General features: G+C 35.0%; 6 protein-coding genes across 6 annotated transcripts; 2 read left to right on the top strand and 4 right to left on the bottom strand.

Moving 5' to 3' along the window:
• Positions 1 to 387: 387 nt before the first annotated feature.
• On the bottom strand, positions 388 to 2,431 carry PHYBLDRAFT_180680 (hypothetical protein). The gene is made up of 5 exons (XM_018438350.1): positions 2,292 to 2,431; positions 1,877 to 2,205; positions 1,583 to 1,783; positions 834 to 1,463; positions 388 to 713 (listed from the first exon to the last, which is right to left on the bottom strand). The coding sequence occupies exons 1-5, from the start codon at positions 2,413 to 2,415 to the stop codon at positions 495 to 497; spliced, it is 1,503 nt and encodes a 500-aa protein (XP_018294485.1). The 5' UTR covers positions 2,416 to 2,431; the 3' UTR covers positions 388 to 494.
• A 701-nt stretch (positions 2,432 to 3,132) lies between these two features.
• On the bottom strand, positions 3,133 to 4,520 carry PHYBLDRAFT_132467 (hypothetical protein). Its single transcript, XM_018429497.1, has 3 exons — positions 4,418 to 4,520; positions 4,211 to 4,334; positions 3,133 to 4,148 (listed from the first exon to the last, which is right to left on the bottom strand). Exons 1-3 carry the CDS (start codon positions 4,479 to 4,481, stop codon positions 3,371 to 3,373), a joined length of 966 nt encoding a protein of 321 aa, XP_018294484.1. The 5' UTR covers positions 4,482 to 4,520; the 3' UTR covers positions 3,133 to 3,370.
• Positions 4,521 to 5,168: 648 nt separating this feature from the next.
• Positions 5,169 to 6,594, bottom strand: PHYBLDRAFT_166411 (hypothetical protein; the record flags this gene model as incomplete). Its single annotated transcript, XM_018435413.1, has 6 exons — positions 5,169 to 5,194; positions 5,422 to 5,472; positions 5,696 to 5,884; positions 6,310 to 6,331; positions 6,375 to 6,466; positions 6,555 to 6,594. 6 exons carry the CDS (start codon positions 6,592 to 6,594, stop codon positions 5,169 to 5,171), a joined length of 420 nt encoding a protein of 139 aa, XP_018294483.1.
• A 1,688-nt stretch (positions 6,595 to 8,282) lies between these two features.
• On the top strand, positions 8,283 to 9,844 carry PHYBLDRAFT_59976 (hypothetical protein; the record flags this gene model as incomplete). The annotated part of the gene is made up of 8 exons (XM_018440585.1): positions 8,283 to 8,486; positions 8,571 to 8,630; positions 8,695 to 8,880; positions 8,970 to 9,010; positions 9,070 to 9,154; positions 9,221 to 9,304; positions 9,383 to 9,579; positions 9,649 to 9,844. 8 exons carry the CDS (start codon positions 8,283 to 8,285, stop codon positions 9,842 to 9,844), a joined length of 1,053 nt encoding a protein of 350 aa, XP_018294482.1.
• Positions 9,845 to 11,234: 1,390 nt separating this feature from the next.
• PHYBLDRAFT_109808 (hypothetical protein) lies at positions 11,235 to 12,524 on the top strand (the record flags this gene model as incomplete). Its single annotated transcript, XM_018428137.1, has 4 exons — positions 11,235 to 11,295; positions 11,642 to 11,716; positions 11,917 to 11,998; positions 12,074 to 12,524. The coding sequence occupies 4 exons, from the start codon at positions 11,235 to 11,237 to the stop codon at positions 12,522 to 12,524; spliced, it is 669 nt and encodes a 222-aa protein (XP_018294481.1).
• A 2,300-nt stretch (positions 12,525 to 14,824) lies between these two features.
• Positions 14,825 to 16,462, bottom strand: PHYBLDRAFT_177259 (hypothetical protein). The gene is made up of 7 exons (XM_018437867.1): positions 16,371 to 16,462; positions 16,274 to 16,313; positions 16,139 to 16,212; positions 16,006 to 16,067; positions 15,789 to 15,922; positions 15,476 to 15,652; positions 14,825 to 15,394 (listed from the first exon to the last, which is right to left on the bottom strand). The coding sequence occupies exons 1-7, from the start codon at positions 16,379 to 16,381 to the stop codon at positions 15,122 to 15,124; spliced, it is 771 nt and encodes a 256-aa protein (XP_018294480.1). The 5' UTR covers positions 16,382 to 16,462; the 3' UTR covers positions 14,825 to 15,121.
• Between the last annotated feature and the right edge of the window lie 1,188 nt (positions 16,463 to 17,650).

Here is a 17,650-nt window from a genome sequence, read left to right as displayed (position 1 = left end):
CATAAAACTAGAAAGGATAGTATAGGGAAAATGAGAGTTTTCTTTGTCAAGAATCGTATCGTTAGAAAACAAATAGCCTGTAATATAATCCCTGTAAGTTTCCTCCTGAAACATTTACTTCTTTGTGTGCGAATTTTAATTTCCTGTAGTGTGCAATTATCATGGAAGAATGATTAGAGCAGAGAAATTGATGTTCTTGTTGATCAAAAACTCAAAGATATATCTAAAGATGTAAGAGAATACATCTTTAGACCCATGATAATAAATGTACAATTCAAGAGATTCTAATATATATAAATAAATAATTCTGATATAGCATGTAATAGTCAAAGTTACTTCAATTATAGACTAATGAACAAGACTATAGCATCTCTTTCTTCTTCTTCTTTAAAATGGCTGTACAATTTTTAATAGAATAAAAAAATATATATATAATAATAATAATAAAATAAGCGATTTTTAACGTCTAAAATGGAAAAAAATAAGCAAAGAAATTATTGGGGTTTCTGCAAAACATAAGGAGCAAAGAGCTCTTCGCCCTGCTTGACAGCACGTGTGGCGACTACGGTAATGTCATGGTTGTCACCAAATACCAATTTTGTGTTGGTTGTTTCGTCTGCTCCCTGTCCAAGGTAGGTAGAGATCTTGTAAAGAGCAGCACCAACAGAAGGACGCTCTTCCGAAAGTTCACGAATACGTTCCTTGGAAGCAGCCTTTTAAATCAAAGACACATACACATTAGACCTTTCTCTTTTGTATATAGGTTTCATCCCAACTCCAACTCCAAGCAAGTTTCTATTATAATGTGCTATTTCTTTAAGAGTTTCAATTACCTCTGCATCAACCTCATCACCCTCGGTGGCAAGAATGGGATAAGCATTGTAACCAAGCTTTCCCTTGAGCATCAGATAGATTTCCTCTGACAAAAACTCATCAATTCCTGGGACCTTGGAGCCCAACAATTCCTTGATCATCTTCATCTCAGTAACGGTGGCCTCTGAAGGAGAGAGATCCAAGTAGCGGTACTTGTCAATGTGATCCCAGGCAGAGTACATTGACTCGGCAGCCTTTCCAGCCTTTGTCTTTTCCTTTTCTTCGGCAATCATGGTGGACAAGAATTGAGCAATCATCTGAGGGTATTTAACGTTGTTCTCCTGTGCGTACTTGAGGAACACGTTCTCCTTTTCGGAGAGCACAGGAATGGCAGCTGTGGCGGCTGTTGCTTCGGCAGCAGCCTCTTCAAGAGCGGCAATCTCTGTTTCTAATTGTTCTTCATCTTTCTGTTCGGCGGTGGCATCAGAGGTTGTATTTTGGACCTTGGAGTTGGTGCACAAGAATTGATGGTAGCCCTCGGTAGCAGCTGTCTTACACTCTTCACTGCAGAATGCAACTCTGTCACAGTTGGTGCACTCTACACGGTGTTCGGGATCAATCTTTTTCAAGCAGTGGTTGCAATAGGTACGCTACATAAATTACATACACAATTATAGTAAGCTTTTGCACAAGTGATTTCTTTTTCTTTCCTTTTCCCCACATTCTCTTAATTATGCCTAATCTACTTGTGTTAGTAAAAAAAAATTACCTCGAGGCTTGGGTGAAGGGCAGAGATCATTGGGGATTCGGTGTACAATGTCTGTCCTTCCTCAATATCCTCAGCAGCAACCAATCCACGACGAATGATGGGCTTTCCTTCGGGGGAGGTACCGGCAGGCAATTCACCAATCTTTACATGAGTCTCCTTGGGAGGGAACTGCTCGTAGAAGCCGTTCTGGCGCTTTTGTTGCTATTTAAATAGATCGGTATTAGAAACCATTGCTTTTTTTTAAAAAAAAAACACCCTATGCATTTATAAAAAAAAAGAAGATTATTTCTTTACTTCAAGAGCCATTATGCTGACGACGATTTGGAAGACAGGTTCTGGGATGGTCTTTTGGTAGATCATGATTAATTCGAGGGGAGCGGGGTAGACCTTGAGGGCAGTGTAAAAAGGCAGGACACTGTCGTTGTAGAATGCCTCGCCTTGGTTACAGAGCGATTCACCTGCTGCGACCTGAGCCATAAAGTATTTTTCCTTTTCTTCGGGTGACTCTGGGAACACTTCTTTGTCTACGGCAGCCATAACGTCTTCGATAAGCTTGATAGCCTTTGCCTTGGCTTCCTCTTCGGCGCTCTTGGTTTCCTTGGCAGCCTTTTTACGCTCACGTCCTAAATAGTAAATATTTTTTTAAAAATAAATAAATAAATAAGTAAAAAGAAAGCTATTGTTCTGTTATGGGACGGTAAATATTTACTCAGTTTCTTCTTAAGACTGGGGTCGTTACGTCTCTTGTAATCAAAGTAAATCAAGTAGCCAAGACCTGCTGTAGCTGCCACACCTGCAGTAGCAAGCGCAATTGTCTGTGGTTTCACGCCCATGATATTTGAAATATTGAAAAATAAAACAAAAAAGAAACAGAAAAAAAAACAAAAAACAATCGGCTTTACTTTTTGACTTTTTTTTTTTCAATAAAAAAAATAGAACCAAGACTGAGATCGGTGACGCACATTTATCTTTTTAGGCATGGATTTACTTTTTTTTTATTTTAATTTTTATGTATACATGATATGTATATATATATTTGCTCGCCCGTCCAGTCTAAACCCAAGCTAAAATAATCGCTCTCAAAAAAAAATGTCAATATTATTATTTAAGAATAATATTTTACTGCTGGTGTATCTAATGTGAGCTAATTTAACCAAGTTATCGGAAGAAGTATTTATCGACAAGGCAAAACACGATATTGAATAGACTCGTTAATAACAAAATAATAATAATAAAAGAAAAAGGTCAATTGTTGATTTTTTTTTTGAGAACAAGCAATTTTTGGTGTCTAATTTTTTTTCTAAAAAAAAAAAAAGTACACCCACAGGAATGAGTGGCAGATTGAATTGAATGACAGATTAAACAAGGTTTAATGACAGCTTTTTTTTTGGTAGTAGAATTTTAGCCCAGAATAAAATAGTGTATATATATAAAATACAGGACACGGTAACCATGGAAATAAAGTATACAGAGACGCGCCTCCTTGACACACAAATATATTACTTCTTAGAAAGACTAAACCATTGGATCGATCAATAGCATATCATATTATATTGTATTTTTTGCTGTATTTTGAGTGTACTTTATTTATTTTTTATTTTTATTGTTAGTATTGGTGATTGTTACAAACAGCACTTGAAAGGGGTGGCCGTTTACTTGTACACATTTTTTTACAGAGATAGAAAGGATTGGTGTTATTGTACAGCGTGGAGATTTGGAGTGGTAGAGAGGGTAAGGAAGTGAAGTTGATGTGCAAAAATAATAAGATCTAGTTATTGGAGGATTTTCTTAGAGGAGCTTTTCCTTGAGCATGTTCTCAAGCTTAACACCATCCTTGGCGAAGTTGCGGATACCCTCAGACAACTTCTCGGTAGCCATGGCATCCTCGTTCATATCCCAACGGAAGGCCTTCTCGTTGTGGAAGTAAGAGACCTTTTCGATGGAGACAGCGTTGGCAGTCTCGGGGGACAACTTGCGGACAAGAGTCTTGGTGTCCTTCTGCATCTCAGCCAAAAGGGAAGGAGAGATGGTGAGGTAGTCGCAACCAGCCAACTGCTCGATCTCGCCGGTGTTACGGAAAGAGGCACCCATGACAATGGTGTTGTAGCCGTGCTGCTTGTAGTAGTTGTAGATCTTGGAGACCGAAAGGACACCGGGATCTTCGTGGCTCTCGTAGGTCTGACCGGTAGACTTCTTGTACCAGTCAAGAATACGTCCGACAAAGGGAGAAATGAGGGTAACACCAGCCTCTGCGCATGCTACGGCCTGGGCGAAACCGAACAACAAGGTCAGGTTACAGTGGATGCTGTGCTGGGTCTCGAGGATGTGGGCGGCCTGGATACCCTCGTAGGTAGAGGCAATCTTGATCAAGATACGGTCCTTGTTGACACCCTCGGCCTCGTACAAAGCAATGAGAGTAAGGGCCTTGGCAACAGTGGCATCCTTGTCGAAAGACAGGCGAGCATCGACTTCGGTGGAGACACGACCGGGAACAATCTTCAAGATCTCCTTACCGAAGTTGACCAACAACTTGTCAGTAGCGGCCTCAAGCTGCTCCTCATCAGAACTAATAAAGTTATTTAGTTTCCCAGCCCTTTCATTTAAAGATGTAGGTATTCTAAAGCTTACCCTCCCTTGCCCTTGGCGTAGGCGATAGCATCCTCAATCAAGGAAGCGTACTGGGGCTTCTGGGCAGCAGCAAGAATCAAAGAGGGGTTGGTGGTAGCATCCTGGGGCTTGTAGACAGCAATGGCTATTTGAAGTAAGGACGCGTTTGTTGAGTCAAACTGAATAAAGGAGTATCGCTACACTTGTCGTCTTTGGCACTGTACTTACTCTCAAAGTCACCAGAGTCGGCAACGATGGTGGTGAACTGCTTGATTTGTTCGAGAACAGACATTTGTATGTGTTTTAGTTTTTCAAAAAAAAATGAGTAAGAATAACTGTAAAGACGGTGAAAGACGGGTTTTTTTTTACACTTTATAATATTTCTCAAAAAAAAAATGAAGAATCGACGGAGTTTTGTCTAAAGCCAACAATTAAGGCATGGGGTTGACATCACCCCACCATCGTCCTATAAATGTATATATTCACATCCCAACCTTTTTTCTTTTTTTTTCTTTTTTAAAAAAAAAAGGTACCTTTCTTCAAATAAGATATACTTCTTTTTGTGTTCATAAGCACAGAGTCTCAAGCCCCAGATATTCACATATCAATTCCAACATTAAAAAAGAAAGGTCCCTTTATTTTTACTCATTTTTTTTAAAAGAAAAAGCTTTCCCCTGTAGTCATTTCTGTACAAAAGTGCTTTGTATCTATTTACACTTTCTGCATAAACAATTGCACGTTTAGAACTCATCTTGGAAAATCTTAATAAAATTTGGATCAATCACTAAACACTTAGTCATCAGTTGTAGGTCCTCTATGATTTTTCAGCTTAAATCAGATAAGCCATACAGCCCTAACATTTATATTTTTAATTTGTTTTTAATTTTTGTTCATCTTACTAATAACTTGGGATAAACTATCGTTGAAACCCCCTTTTATACTTGTTTATATAATATACAACGTAACAGAGCTGTCTTCTTTAAGCATCAATTAGCACAGAAGGTGCTAGAAAATTACCCAAAAAATAATAGTAATAATTTCATCATTGATTTCATACTGCTACTACTGCTATTATAATTATTATAATTTTATTTTCAAGTACCTGAAAGATACCAGCAACATAAATTTAGTAGGTAATTTGTTCTACAGCCCAAATAGTTCTTTAATTGATTGATCGATTTATATACATATCGACTTTTTGCAAAAGCAACCTTTACAACAACAACACTAACCTTTGATTGCCTTGAACTTAATGTTTTCTTCGGGATTTCGCGGGAAACAATCTGATCTAGTAGGAGTTTATTGGAATATACAATTAATAATAATAATAATATTAATGATAATATAAAAGATAAAAGTTGAGCTCTGGAAAGATATACATAGAATACAATCAAATAATAATATTATGATCCATTCCTTCTTAGCCTACCAGCATCCCAGTACTGTGATGACCCGAGATTTCAAGACTACATTTGCCACTTATTGCATTACATTGCACTGTATTACATTGCATTGCATTGCATTGCATCGCGTTGAATTCAAGTGTGCACAGAACCTTAGACTTTTTTAACCCATTGCAAGAGAATTTTTGATGTAAATATGCCTTGCTTTTATACATGTATGAAAATTCTGTATACTTTGGAAACCAGATAAGATCTGAAAAATAAACAATTGAGGCAAATAAAATAAAACATCCTAAATATAAATGGAGAAAAAGAAACATTTATTTGACATAGCCAGACATGAAAATATCCAGTGAGAAATTAAGAAAGGGAGAGAGAAAGAGACTCAGAGCGTGTAATACCAAGTGTCTCTGTATTAAATTTAACTTAATATCTAGATTGTATGAAGTTAATTAAAGTATATATACTCGGGATGTATAAATCATTAAGCACAATCTCATTTTATTCTATTTTATTATCGGTATTGTTTGTTTGTATCAATACTTTATAAGAGAACAAAAGATGTTCAGAAAAGAAGTTGATTTAATACTCCTTTGACTCATTATAATAGCAACAGCAAAAAAAAGCATTTTCTGACTGAACTACAATTTTTTTTTGGTATCATAGCTATTAAGCCATTCCAACTATTTATAACAAAGAAAAACTTATAATACTGACCTTGAAGATCAACTGTTTGAGCCTGTGCACATACACAAGACTAAAGCTATTATAGAATCCTTTACTTGTACCGAGTAGTGTACGTATTTCATAATACGGTCTTTGGTATACCTATCATCTCGATTACTGACTCCTTTAAATCCTCGATAATGACCAACTACCAAAAAAGAATCTCAACACACCAAACCAAATTATGTGCCCCCTTCTTCAACGGACTCATCATCATATTAATATTTTATGCTCACTTTCCTTGCGCTTATTGGTCTTTTGTGGATTCAGTACCATGGAGTATAATACAATAACTGAGCAAGTCCATTTTATTGTGAAATACGGACCAAGTAAATAAAATAATTTATATCTATTACTATTACTATTCAAATCCTTTATAATTCAAATCCCTGTTGTGTAATAGCTGGCTTTTATTGAACAAGTGTGTAGTGTACGTGTGCCTGGCGTGTAACAGTTCCGGAGATTATTAACTTGCCAGGTCCATTAGCAGGAAGGAAACAAGGGATTTAGTTGTGGAGTCTGTGATTTACTCAATTGCAGTGTGTATACCACAGGTATAAAGTAGCTTTATATTTCCTGATCAAGAACTAACTTGTACCAAAAGCAAATTGTGCAATTGAAAGGATTTATGTTTTACTTTAAAACATAATATATTTTCTTCTTCTAATAACTTGCAGTGTAGTATAGAAAGAGAAATAATAACGCTAATCGTAAATGCCTTGATTCAAGCCAAAGCCAGATCAAATGAGCAATTTGCAAAAAGTCAATTTGTTTCCAATAATTGTGGCTCGCAGAAAAACCTTTACAATTAACGTTCCCATTGAGATACTCGTCCTAAAATCAATCTCAAATACTTCAAGAAATTTGCAGAAGATACGTACTAGGGTTGCTTTAACAAGATAATGAACCTGTAATTATATAACAATGGAATATATGGATAGTATGAGGCATATTACTGTTGAGTAATATACATATATAAGTATGTGCATCTTAAGCATACATTGTTTTGAATTTGAGCTTGATTTTTACAGATACTTGAGAGGATACTTCCAAACTGAAATGAATTTGAATGTATATTCAATATTATAATATATATATATATACTTCAAATCATGTTGCTATAGTTTATTCATGTATTTATTTTTGCTAGATTGCTACCATTCTATATAGAAGGTACAAGAAGAATTTTTTTAAAAGAAAATACACACATACACACATAAAACCTTGAAAATTCTTCATTGCCAAAAAATTAGTAATTTTCAATTATAATTCTATGGGATGTATCTCATACTTGTTAGCTTGTTTTTCACTGATATAAAACGCGTGGCATTGTGTAGTTTTGGTATTATAATTGACAGAGAGAGAGAGAGAGAGATGTACGATTTGCTCGAGTGTTTTCAATGGCATTCTGTCCATTGACATTTTGGACCTATGGCAATTCCTGTCAACAAAATCAAAGTTTTCAAGAGGGTAGGAAGTTGTTTTTTTTGTTGGACAAAGCTTACATGTAGGTCCCACTCCACGTGATCCTTATTTAGCTCTACAGAACCAGGCTTGCATATATACATATTGTGTGTATAAGTACTATCATTAATAGAAGGTCAATGGATTATTCCCTTTATTCTGTACTGGTCTCACACCAAAAAAAAACGCGCACAAAATAAGAAAGAGAGGAAGGAGGAGATGATATTGGCTAATATAATTCTCCTTTTGATTGGTAGATGTGTCTGTATTGAAAAAGGCCCAACATGAATTATAGATATTTTTAACGGAAAAAATATCTATAATTCAAGTTTGTAAGACTAAATGATTATTTTATTTTATTTATATATATTCTTACTTTAAAAATAATAATAGAAAGTAAAATTAAGTGGAGAAAATACGCTTAGTCGTCTTTATTCCCTTTCTCTTTCTTCTTCTTTTATTCTCTTCCTTTTTAAGAGACGATAAAACATTCATTAGCCATGAGCCACGCTAGAAGAACAGTCACGTTTGACATCAAGAAGAAGACAGCAGACTGTGTTGTATTGGAAGATGCCCGTAGAAACTCCAAGGAGTATTCCCAAGATATGGCAAAAGTGATTGCAGTAGAAGAAATTGATACCAATCTGTACATGAGCAAAGAGCTGTGGGTACCCCTAGGATCACGCGGTGCATTTGGTGGACAGGTGTGTTTATATACATATATACACATGTGGCAATAAATCATTGTAGTTCAAGAAGTTATTTATTTATCCACCCGTAAACTTTAGGTTGTTGCTCAGGCTTTGAATTCGGCATGGTGCACCGTAGGAGACCAATTCCGGATTCATGTAATACTTTACCAATAATCATAAGAATAGTAATAGCTAAGCATTCTCTCCTTCTTTGAAATAGTCTCTTCACAGCTATTTCATCTTGCCTTGCAATGCAGATATCCCAGTAATCTACAAGGTACAGCGACTTCGGGACGGAAAGACTTTTGCTACTCGATCAGTCACTGCAGTCCAAAGAGGAAAACCCATTTTTATTGCTAGCTTCAGCTTCGCAACCCCGGAACAAGGAATACGATTAGTGCATCAGGTAAAATTATCCCCTCCCTTTCTTCCTTTTCTTTCTTTACACGTGTGATTGTGGGGGGTGTTAGAGTCCGCTAACCATTTGATCGGTAGGCGCCAATGCCAGATGTGGAAAAGCCTGAAGATGTGCCTTCGTAAGTCAACTTGTATATATTAAATAATTAAATATTTAATAGCAATGATGCCTGTATAGAGAGATCGAAAGAGTAAGAGAATGGCTCAATGCTGATGATCTACCCACTGCATTCCGCCAATATCTTGAAAAGAGACTCGAAGATGTAAGTATAAATTACTCCGACAATGTGAGTTGCTCAACAATTGTTGTGTCATCCATAATCATACAGGTTACACCTATAGAGTATCGAGAGGTCCACACACACAGTACCGAGGAAATGCTCAAAGGAACTGTTGAGCCAAGCGCAGTACAGGTAAAGCAAATAAATAGATTCACTAGAGATTTAGCTCTGATTATATATTTTTTTTTGTTTTTTGTTTTTGTTTATTAGCGTCGCTGGTTCAAGTCTTATAACAAGCTTGACAGTGACGATGCCAAACTTCATGCTTGTTCAATTGCATATGCCTCTGATAGTGGGCTTATTATTACTGCCGCAAGGGCCAATGGATACGTCTATGACACCATGGGAATGGTAGTTAGTCTGGATCACTCTATTTGGTTTCACACACCAGCCCGTATTGATGAATGGTAAAGTACAATCCAGAAAGACTTGTTTTTTTTCTTTTTTTTAAAAAAAAGACTAATATTTGTAAACAGGCTTTTGTATGATATGCACAGTCCACGTACAAGTGAAGGTCGTGGTATTGCATTTGGCAAAATTTATAGCAGGGATGGTACATTGGTTGCCACAACAGCACAAGAAGGTCTCGTTCGTTTATCTGAAAAGGGTCAAATATTAGAAAAGCAAAAAACGGACAATGAAAACGACCCTGCAAACGCCAGTAAACTATAAAATAAACGGCAAAGATTTTATACGGACAAGACTCCCAGTACACGCACACACACACATATATATATTTCCTACTTCTCCTCCCTTTTTCCTTCTTTTCTTTTCTTTTCCTTTCCTTTCTCCTCCTTAAGATATAATCAGCTACACTTTGAGTTTTTGTATGTAAATTGATAGTAATAATAATAGCAATAATAATTTATACTTAGGGAACATAAAGGCAAACATATACAAGATAAATAAATACGAGTTTGTTTTTTTGTACAATATTAATATAACCTAGCATTTGTCTTTCATAATTTTCTTTGTGTTTTATCAATAAGCAGCTATAGCACAAAAGCCAAGTTAACGCCTTTTATTCTCGAATTTAAATAATACATTTATTGAACACCAACAACAACAGCACCAACAACATCACAAATTCATGCAATCATTACAGTGTAACCTACACCTGGCTTTTGTGTGGTTAAGACTGGAATCAATTGGTGTTTTGAAATCTTTAAATAAAAAAAAATTCTAGAAAAAACTGACAGATACTTGACTGTCAATGTAGTAAATTGAGAAATATATATAGAAAATAAGCGAATGGATATGCAATCAGGCCAAGGAGTTAATTAGTACAAGTCACCAACAAGGTATGATATTATGGTTTGTCAAATAAGAGCTAGAGTATGCTAGGCTGAGATATTTTTTCGCTGCTTTATGTGTAGCGAGTATCAAAATATGAGATTGTGATAGCTAGTACTTCTAATTTATATGTGTATCGAATTATTTGCACCATAATTTAATAATAATTATGTATCCAAACAAGCTGTGTAAACCAAGGTACCTTTGTTCTTATTTTTTGAGCTCAATCTTAATTGATATCAGTCGAAACTTATCGGCTTTTGATAGAGTGTATAATATGCCTTGTAGGTCTTTCACAAATCGACTCTAAGCATCTACTTGGTGTTATATGTCTGAGTTCTCTGGCCAGTTATTCTATTCACTCTTGCTATTCACATATATACATACATGCATACATGCATAAATGCATAGATACATATATTTATATACAGCTTGCTTTTTCACTATAATATATATATATTTTTGAACTGGACACAAATCTGCTATCTTTTTTGTTTCTGTGACGCAAAAGTATATATATATATGTAATATTTTTTAAATAGCGAAACTGATTTTGAAATTGCACACAATATATTGCGGTGTGGTAAACCCAAAAAAAAAAAAACCAAAAAAAAAAAACAAAAAAGTTAGTTCCGCATCCCTTTCTCTCTTTCTCTCTCCTCTCCTTTGTTCCTCTCCTACAACCTTCTCCTCTGTCTTTTTTTTTCTCTTCACTCCTCTCAATCTCGTCATCTCTTTCTCATCACATTAGAAAATATACCAGCCTTTTATGTCCAAGAAAGCTTCATGTGTAGTACGCGAGCACAAACTCGTTATGGTGGGAGGTGGTGGTGAGTTGACCAAACTCTATTTAGTGGGACTATGAATAGTAGACGGATCAAACGCACAAAGAACAGCAACGAAAGAAGGACTACAGACCCATACAACAAGACAATTCAATATAATACAACCCAAACGAATATACTTGCCTTTTAAAGACGTGGAATTGGGGTTGTGGGTGGGCTTGACATATTTCAATCGATTTTGTATGGCATTACAGTAAAGTGCTATATCTATATATCAAAACATGCACAAAATAAATGGAATATTTACTAATAAAAATATATACAATGATAACCAAACTGGGGTTGGTTGTGTATGTATGTTCTTATCATTTTCTTTAATATATATATATAGGTGTTGGAAAATCAGCATTGACGATACAGTTCATTCAATCGCATTTTGTGGATGAGTATGATCCTACAATTGAAGGTAATTCATCTAGAATTGTATATATTGAACAAAAGAGGATATTGTATGATAGGAGAAGAGTGAATAGGAGAGAAGTCATAACAATAGACAATAGACAAGAGGGGAAGGGGAAGGGGACCGAGTACGCGTTGTGAGACTACATCTCGGTTGTTCTTTGTACGGCTGGATTCTAAAGTTCAATATACGCTATCCGATATCAGATTCATATCGCAAACAGTGTTCAATTGACTCCGAGACAGCCTTACTTGATGTGCTTGATACTGCCGGACAAGAGGAATACAGGTGCGTTCTGTAACAAACCAAACCAAACTAGACTAGACTAAACTAAACTAAATATATTATAATATGATATTTTAGTGCAATGCGTGAACAATACATGCGCAACGGTGAAGGATTTCTGTTAGTGTATTCAATTACATCCCGCATGTCTTTTGAGGAAATTACCACGTTCCACCAGCAGATTTGCAGGGTTAAAGACCGAGACTACTTCCCGATGGTGCTGGTAGCCAATAAATGTGACCTTGAAGGCGATCGACAGGTGTCCACCAAAGAAGGCCAGGATCTGGCCAAGTCTTTTGGGTCCCGATTCATCGAGACATCGGCAAAACAGCGGATTAATGTCGACGAAGCATTCTTTGAAGTAGTACGTGATATCCGACGGTTCAACCAGGAGCAAGCGTCACGCAGAGCAGGAAACAGCGGTGTGTCAGGAGGAGGAGTAGGAGTAGGAGGAGGAACATCAAAGGACCAAATTACTGCACAGAAACCTGCTAAACAATCCGGCGACAAGTGCTGCATTTTGATGTAGCACTTTTTCTTTATTTTTTCCTTTACCAAATGTCTCTCATACACAACCACACAAACCCACATCTCACACCTTTACTTACACACCTACACTTACTATTACACAAGCACAAACTCAAACCCTTACACAAGCACACAAACACACACGCTCGTACCAAATTCCACTACTATTATACTCCATATATCTTCTGTCTTTCAAATCCTGGCCACGTTTTAGAGCCTATATAATTTTTGTATATAGGCCATTTGTGGTTATGTTCTTTCCTTTCTTTATTTTATTGCAGGTTTTTTTTCCGTATCTTATTTAAACCAAAATCTCCCAAACCCCAAAAAAATATTGTTTTATTTATTAGTATTTTATCTTATTTATTATATAGGTGTACAGCATTTAGCAAAAAGCATTTAGCAAAAAGCAAAAAAAAAAACAAAAACAAAAAACAAGTGGTTAATGAATCAATTTGTATAATGGCTTCTTCTATATTTTATTTTCCATTCTCTTTTTATATAATATATATAGTATATATATATATTCTTTACTCAGTTTTTCGTTCTCATTACAAGGTAATACAGAGTAAAGTACAGTGTTTTCCAAAATGATGTTGCACTAAATAAATAAAAATATATATATAAAATGTTGCACTAAAAAAGAAAGAAAGAAAGTACCGTATTTTCATCGAAAAGAAAGTGTCGCATATATTGAAAGAGCATTTTTTGTATATTGCATTATTAAGCCTTCGGTTATACAATTATCTCGATAATCAATATACACACGCACATATATATATATTGGATTCTTATTTTCAATGTATTGTTCGTTTTAATTTAAAGGATGGCTTAGGAAATCTTGTGGATTAAAATGGAGTCGATCCGGGTTCGCTTAAACTTTAATAAACGTGGTGTCTTTGATGGTATATCTATTTGTTGTATCGTCTTGTCTTCAAAATCTACCTTTGGTTTTGTATTCGTTTGGTTTAAAGCAATTCCTTTTGGATAAATCTTCCTTGTTTTTGATACGGCTTAATTATCGCTTTATTCCTTTTTTATTTATTTAAGGATTTAATTCGTAAAGCATTGCTTCATTTTGTTAAAAAAAAATACCTTGAAATCACTGCCAAAAAGTTCAAAGATTCAATAGTTATTTGGGTAAGATATCGTACTTCATTTGATACCGTGTAGCAGTCATTTGCTCTTAGACGTGGCCAAATGTGAATTTGAATATATATATATATATATATATATATATATATGAGAGGAGGAATAATATAGGAAAGGTATTGTAAAATTCTGAAAGATGTAGGATGAAAAAATAAAATAAAAGAAGCTATTGTGAGGTTCGTGCAGAAGTGAAATGAGGAGGAGAAATCAAGAGGATTATATGCTTCGAAAAAACAAAAGACAGAGAGACTCAAACACAACATGTTACTAAATTAACAATTGCGATCGTTGTACATACTCCCTTTGACACCAAAACTTGTTGAGAGTCTTGAAATTCTTGGCCAAGACATAACGAAAATTACATTCCAATTTTATAGTCAACTCCCGCAGCAACTTTTCTTATTTTTTTTTTCAAAGAGATGAGCGGTTTGATACCACCGGGATTGGTTGATAAACCGGTAGAGTTGGATATTATATCAGCAATGCATGAGTTAGGAGTCATACCTTTTAAGCGACTTTTATTATACAAGGTATCTTAACGATGCTCTGATTATAATCGTGACGCATTAACTAATGTACACCAATTGAAGAAATATCTACAAAGTGACCCTAGCATATGGCAATGCATTTAAATACATTGTCTATAAACTTGGCCTACAACACATCGTCTGTATCAAGTCAGAGACTTGGCTTTTGAAATATTTGAATATTACTATATTTCTTCTTGTAGGTGAAGCTAAATATATTGACATATTAAAAGTATACAGTGTATAGGCGGTTATATCTTGTAATGCTTTATATATAACGAGTTTAAAAATACATAGTTCCCAGTGATAAGTAATGTCTTTTGGATCAACCATCGTTATTTTCCTTTTTTTTATTTTAATTAATTTTATATATTTTGCGGGTACAGACTACAAAGAATGTCGCTGCTTGAACAGAATAAACTACCCATAACAATGTAGTGAATTAAGCACGGTGAAAATATCCCAGGCAAAAGGTATTTAAAGACTATTCATATAGTATATATACACCTTCCTCTTCTTCTAGCTTATAGTATTATTATTGATATTGTTTTAAACAGAGAGAAAGAAAGAAAGAATAGCCATATTATGTAGGAGATGTACTTAACATAAAGATCTCTTGGCATTTGAAAATAAGAAAGTTTATATATATTACCCAATTTTACGGTTATGTTCATGGATGTGGTTATTTTAACCGGTGAGCAATACCAATTTCTCTTGATATTCATAGCCAAACATTTGATGTATAAATCTCTGGTCTTAGGGTAATAATAGCTCTTAATTTATAGCTTAAATCATATAATATAAATGTAAGTAGTTTATAGATACTGAAAACATAAAAAAAATGTAAAAACATTCCTAGAAGAATATATGAAATTAAAATGGTTCTCTACAGAGAGTGTAAACAGTCTCTCAAATATAACTAAAAGTTTCCACAGATAGTCAGCTCACGCATCTGCTGGAGCACATCGTCAACACGTCCATCTCCCTTCTCATTTTCTGGAGGGAAATGGTTTCTCAAAGCTTCAAGCTGTTCGTAGCTTGTCTGGCAGAATCTCAACTGTGACTTTACCAGAGCCTCGAATGTAGGGTCGAGATAAGGTACTCTTAGCTCTACCATTTTTGGCAAATCATTTACAAGGATAGTATTGAGATTCTCGTACATTTCTCGAGCCAAATTAGCTTCTTGCTCAGCCTGATTAATATAAGAAAAAAGGAAGTAAGTAATCTTGTTCGGATATCCAAACAACTTTATATATATGCGTAATCTCCTTACCAGAGGGAGACGCTGAGGATCTTCACTTGGTTTATCAATAAGTTTTCTAACTTTAGAGCGCTGGTTGTCATAGTCGAGCAACTTCTTTTGGCGTCTCTTGATAGCTTCGTGAATTTCTGGGAAGTAAGAGCAGAAACGGGTAAGAGGTTCCAATACAGTGGTACGGAATGCAACATCCTATATGTATATAATAAAAAATAACAACAACAACAACAACAGCAACATTTAGGAACACCTTAAAAGATATGCATACAATATACTCTGGATCTCCCATTCGCGCCTTTTTTTCTTTTCTTTTTCACTTTTTTTTTACCAATTCTGTTCGAGCTTCCTCGTCAAGTCTTTCTACTGCTCTCTTGTATTCGTGCCCAGCAGGACCCATGGGCGCCGAGTCATCGTAGAAATGACCAATCGTTTGTGCAATTCGTGTTTGTGCAGTTGTCATGGCTTATTGCCAAGTAAATTAAATTGGGTGTTAAACACCTTGACCTTATATTCATTCATAGCCACTATATTTCTAGCAAGTTTACCTCGTAGAGAATCCAGATAACCCTTGGCCTCCTTAGTCAGCTTTTCAGACTTTTGTTCAAGTCTGAAAGGTTGTTTTAGATAATACCAACGACGTTTAGTAATTTCTTTTATTTGTTATTCTTTGTAACCTACGTCTTGAATCGTTCATATTCTTCTTCAAACTCGCTGTCTATTGTACGGTCTGAAATTCCGGTTCTTTGCATGAGCTACATTGTTAGTTCAGTCATTGTTTTGTCTTAAGATGTTTCCATGTTGGGTCAGTCTCACCGTAGTACCGGCTCTGTTTAGGTTCTTTTTGAATCCAGAACTAAAAAAACGGTTAAAGATTAGATGACTTGAATTTTAGCTGCGAGAATATATTTACAGAAAACTCATGTTGTAGATTGATTAATTGTTGGTAATGAAGTGTGTGTCTGTGTGTATGTGTGTGTGTAGATAAAAAAATAAGAAAAAGAAATGTAACAAAATAAAAAATATATACATGCGGCAGTTGGTGAGGAAGGATTTCATACGTCATAAACTCCGACACCCTTGGTATAGGCTGTGTAACATAGCCAAACGCTCGCCATAAGAATAGCCGCTCGGGCCAAGTAAGCCGAAAGGCAAGACAAACGAGAAAGAATACCTAGACATAAGCTAAAGCTCAGCTAAGCAGGTATTAGACTGTATAAATAAGCTGTGTATGTACAGAACAGTAGTAAATAAATAAACCTCGAAAAAAGGGCTTTTTTTTTCTCGAATATATATGAATATAAACAAAGACATTGGAAGATTTTTTTGAAAGTTCTAATTGTTTTGTATTTTAACAAATTCTGGAAATATCAAAGAAGAGCACTATATAAGCGATAGGTTTTGTCCATATAGCTGTCTATAAATTCATCCAGAATAAAAATCTATATATTGTATCAATTCATAAAGATATATATACATATTAATAATTTCGAGATTTGGTATGTTATTTTACACTACAAGAAGAGGAGTGTACTATAGAAAGAAAGGAAGAAAAAAAAGTATTATAAACGCAATATTCTGGAAGGAATTATTTCTCTTGTCTTTAACCACATACAAAACAAATTCTGGTCCGATATTATAGCTGTAGTAAAGGCTGCTTTCCGAAATATATAAAGTTCAAGGCACTTGTTCCCCTACTAAGCCAAGAGTCAATGAGATTTGTCTGTTTTGTTTTATGTATATCTGTATATTGAAAAGAAAAATTCAGAGGACTCTTTATATATATATTCTCGGATAGAGATTACAAGAGCTATTACTATAAATCAAATGAGAATCTTGTGCAAAATGGCTTATATTTATATATAAGAGAGATTTTTTTTATTTGGGCTTACACATAATTTGGGCTAACTTCATGGCATTACCAAGGTTAGATCTTCAAGATATTTTTAAGGATATTTATCGAGTATATTTATTTACACATATTGTACCATTTTTTGAAAGCAGATAAACCCAAAATTAAAGGGTGTATAGCAGATATTTCTTATTAACATAATGAATGATTGATTGCTCTTGAAATAATATTCGTCTTACTTTAAAACCATAATCATAATCATAATTAGCTTGAAAATGTATCAGAAAACTGAGGGTTTATTAATAATAGATTAACATCAGTAATCAAGACTCAAAATCGTA

The sequence above is a fragment of the Phycomyces blakesleeanus genome, assembly GCF_001638985.1.
Source record: "Phycomyces blakesleeanus NRRL 1555(-) unplaced genomic scaffold PHYBLscaffold_6, whole genome shotgun sequence".
In the NCBI taxonomy this organism is placed as follows: domain Eukaryota; kingdom Fungi; phylum Mucoromycota; class Mucoromycetes; order Mucorales; family Phycomycetaceae; genus Phycomyces; species Phycomyces blakesleeanus.
The sequence above is the reverse complement of the archived record's forward strand: the minus strand, read 5'-3'. Positions and strand labels throughout refer to the sequence as shown.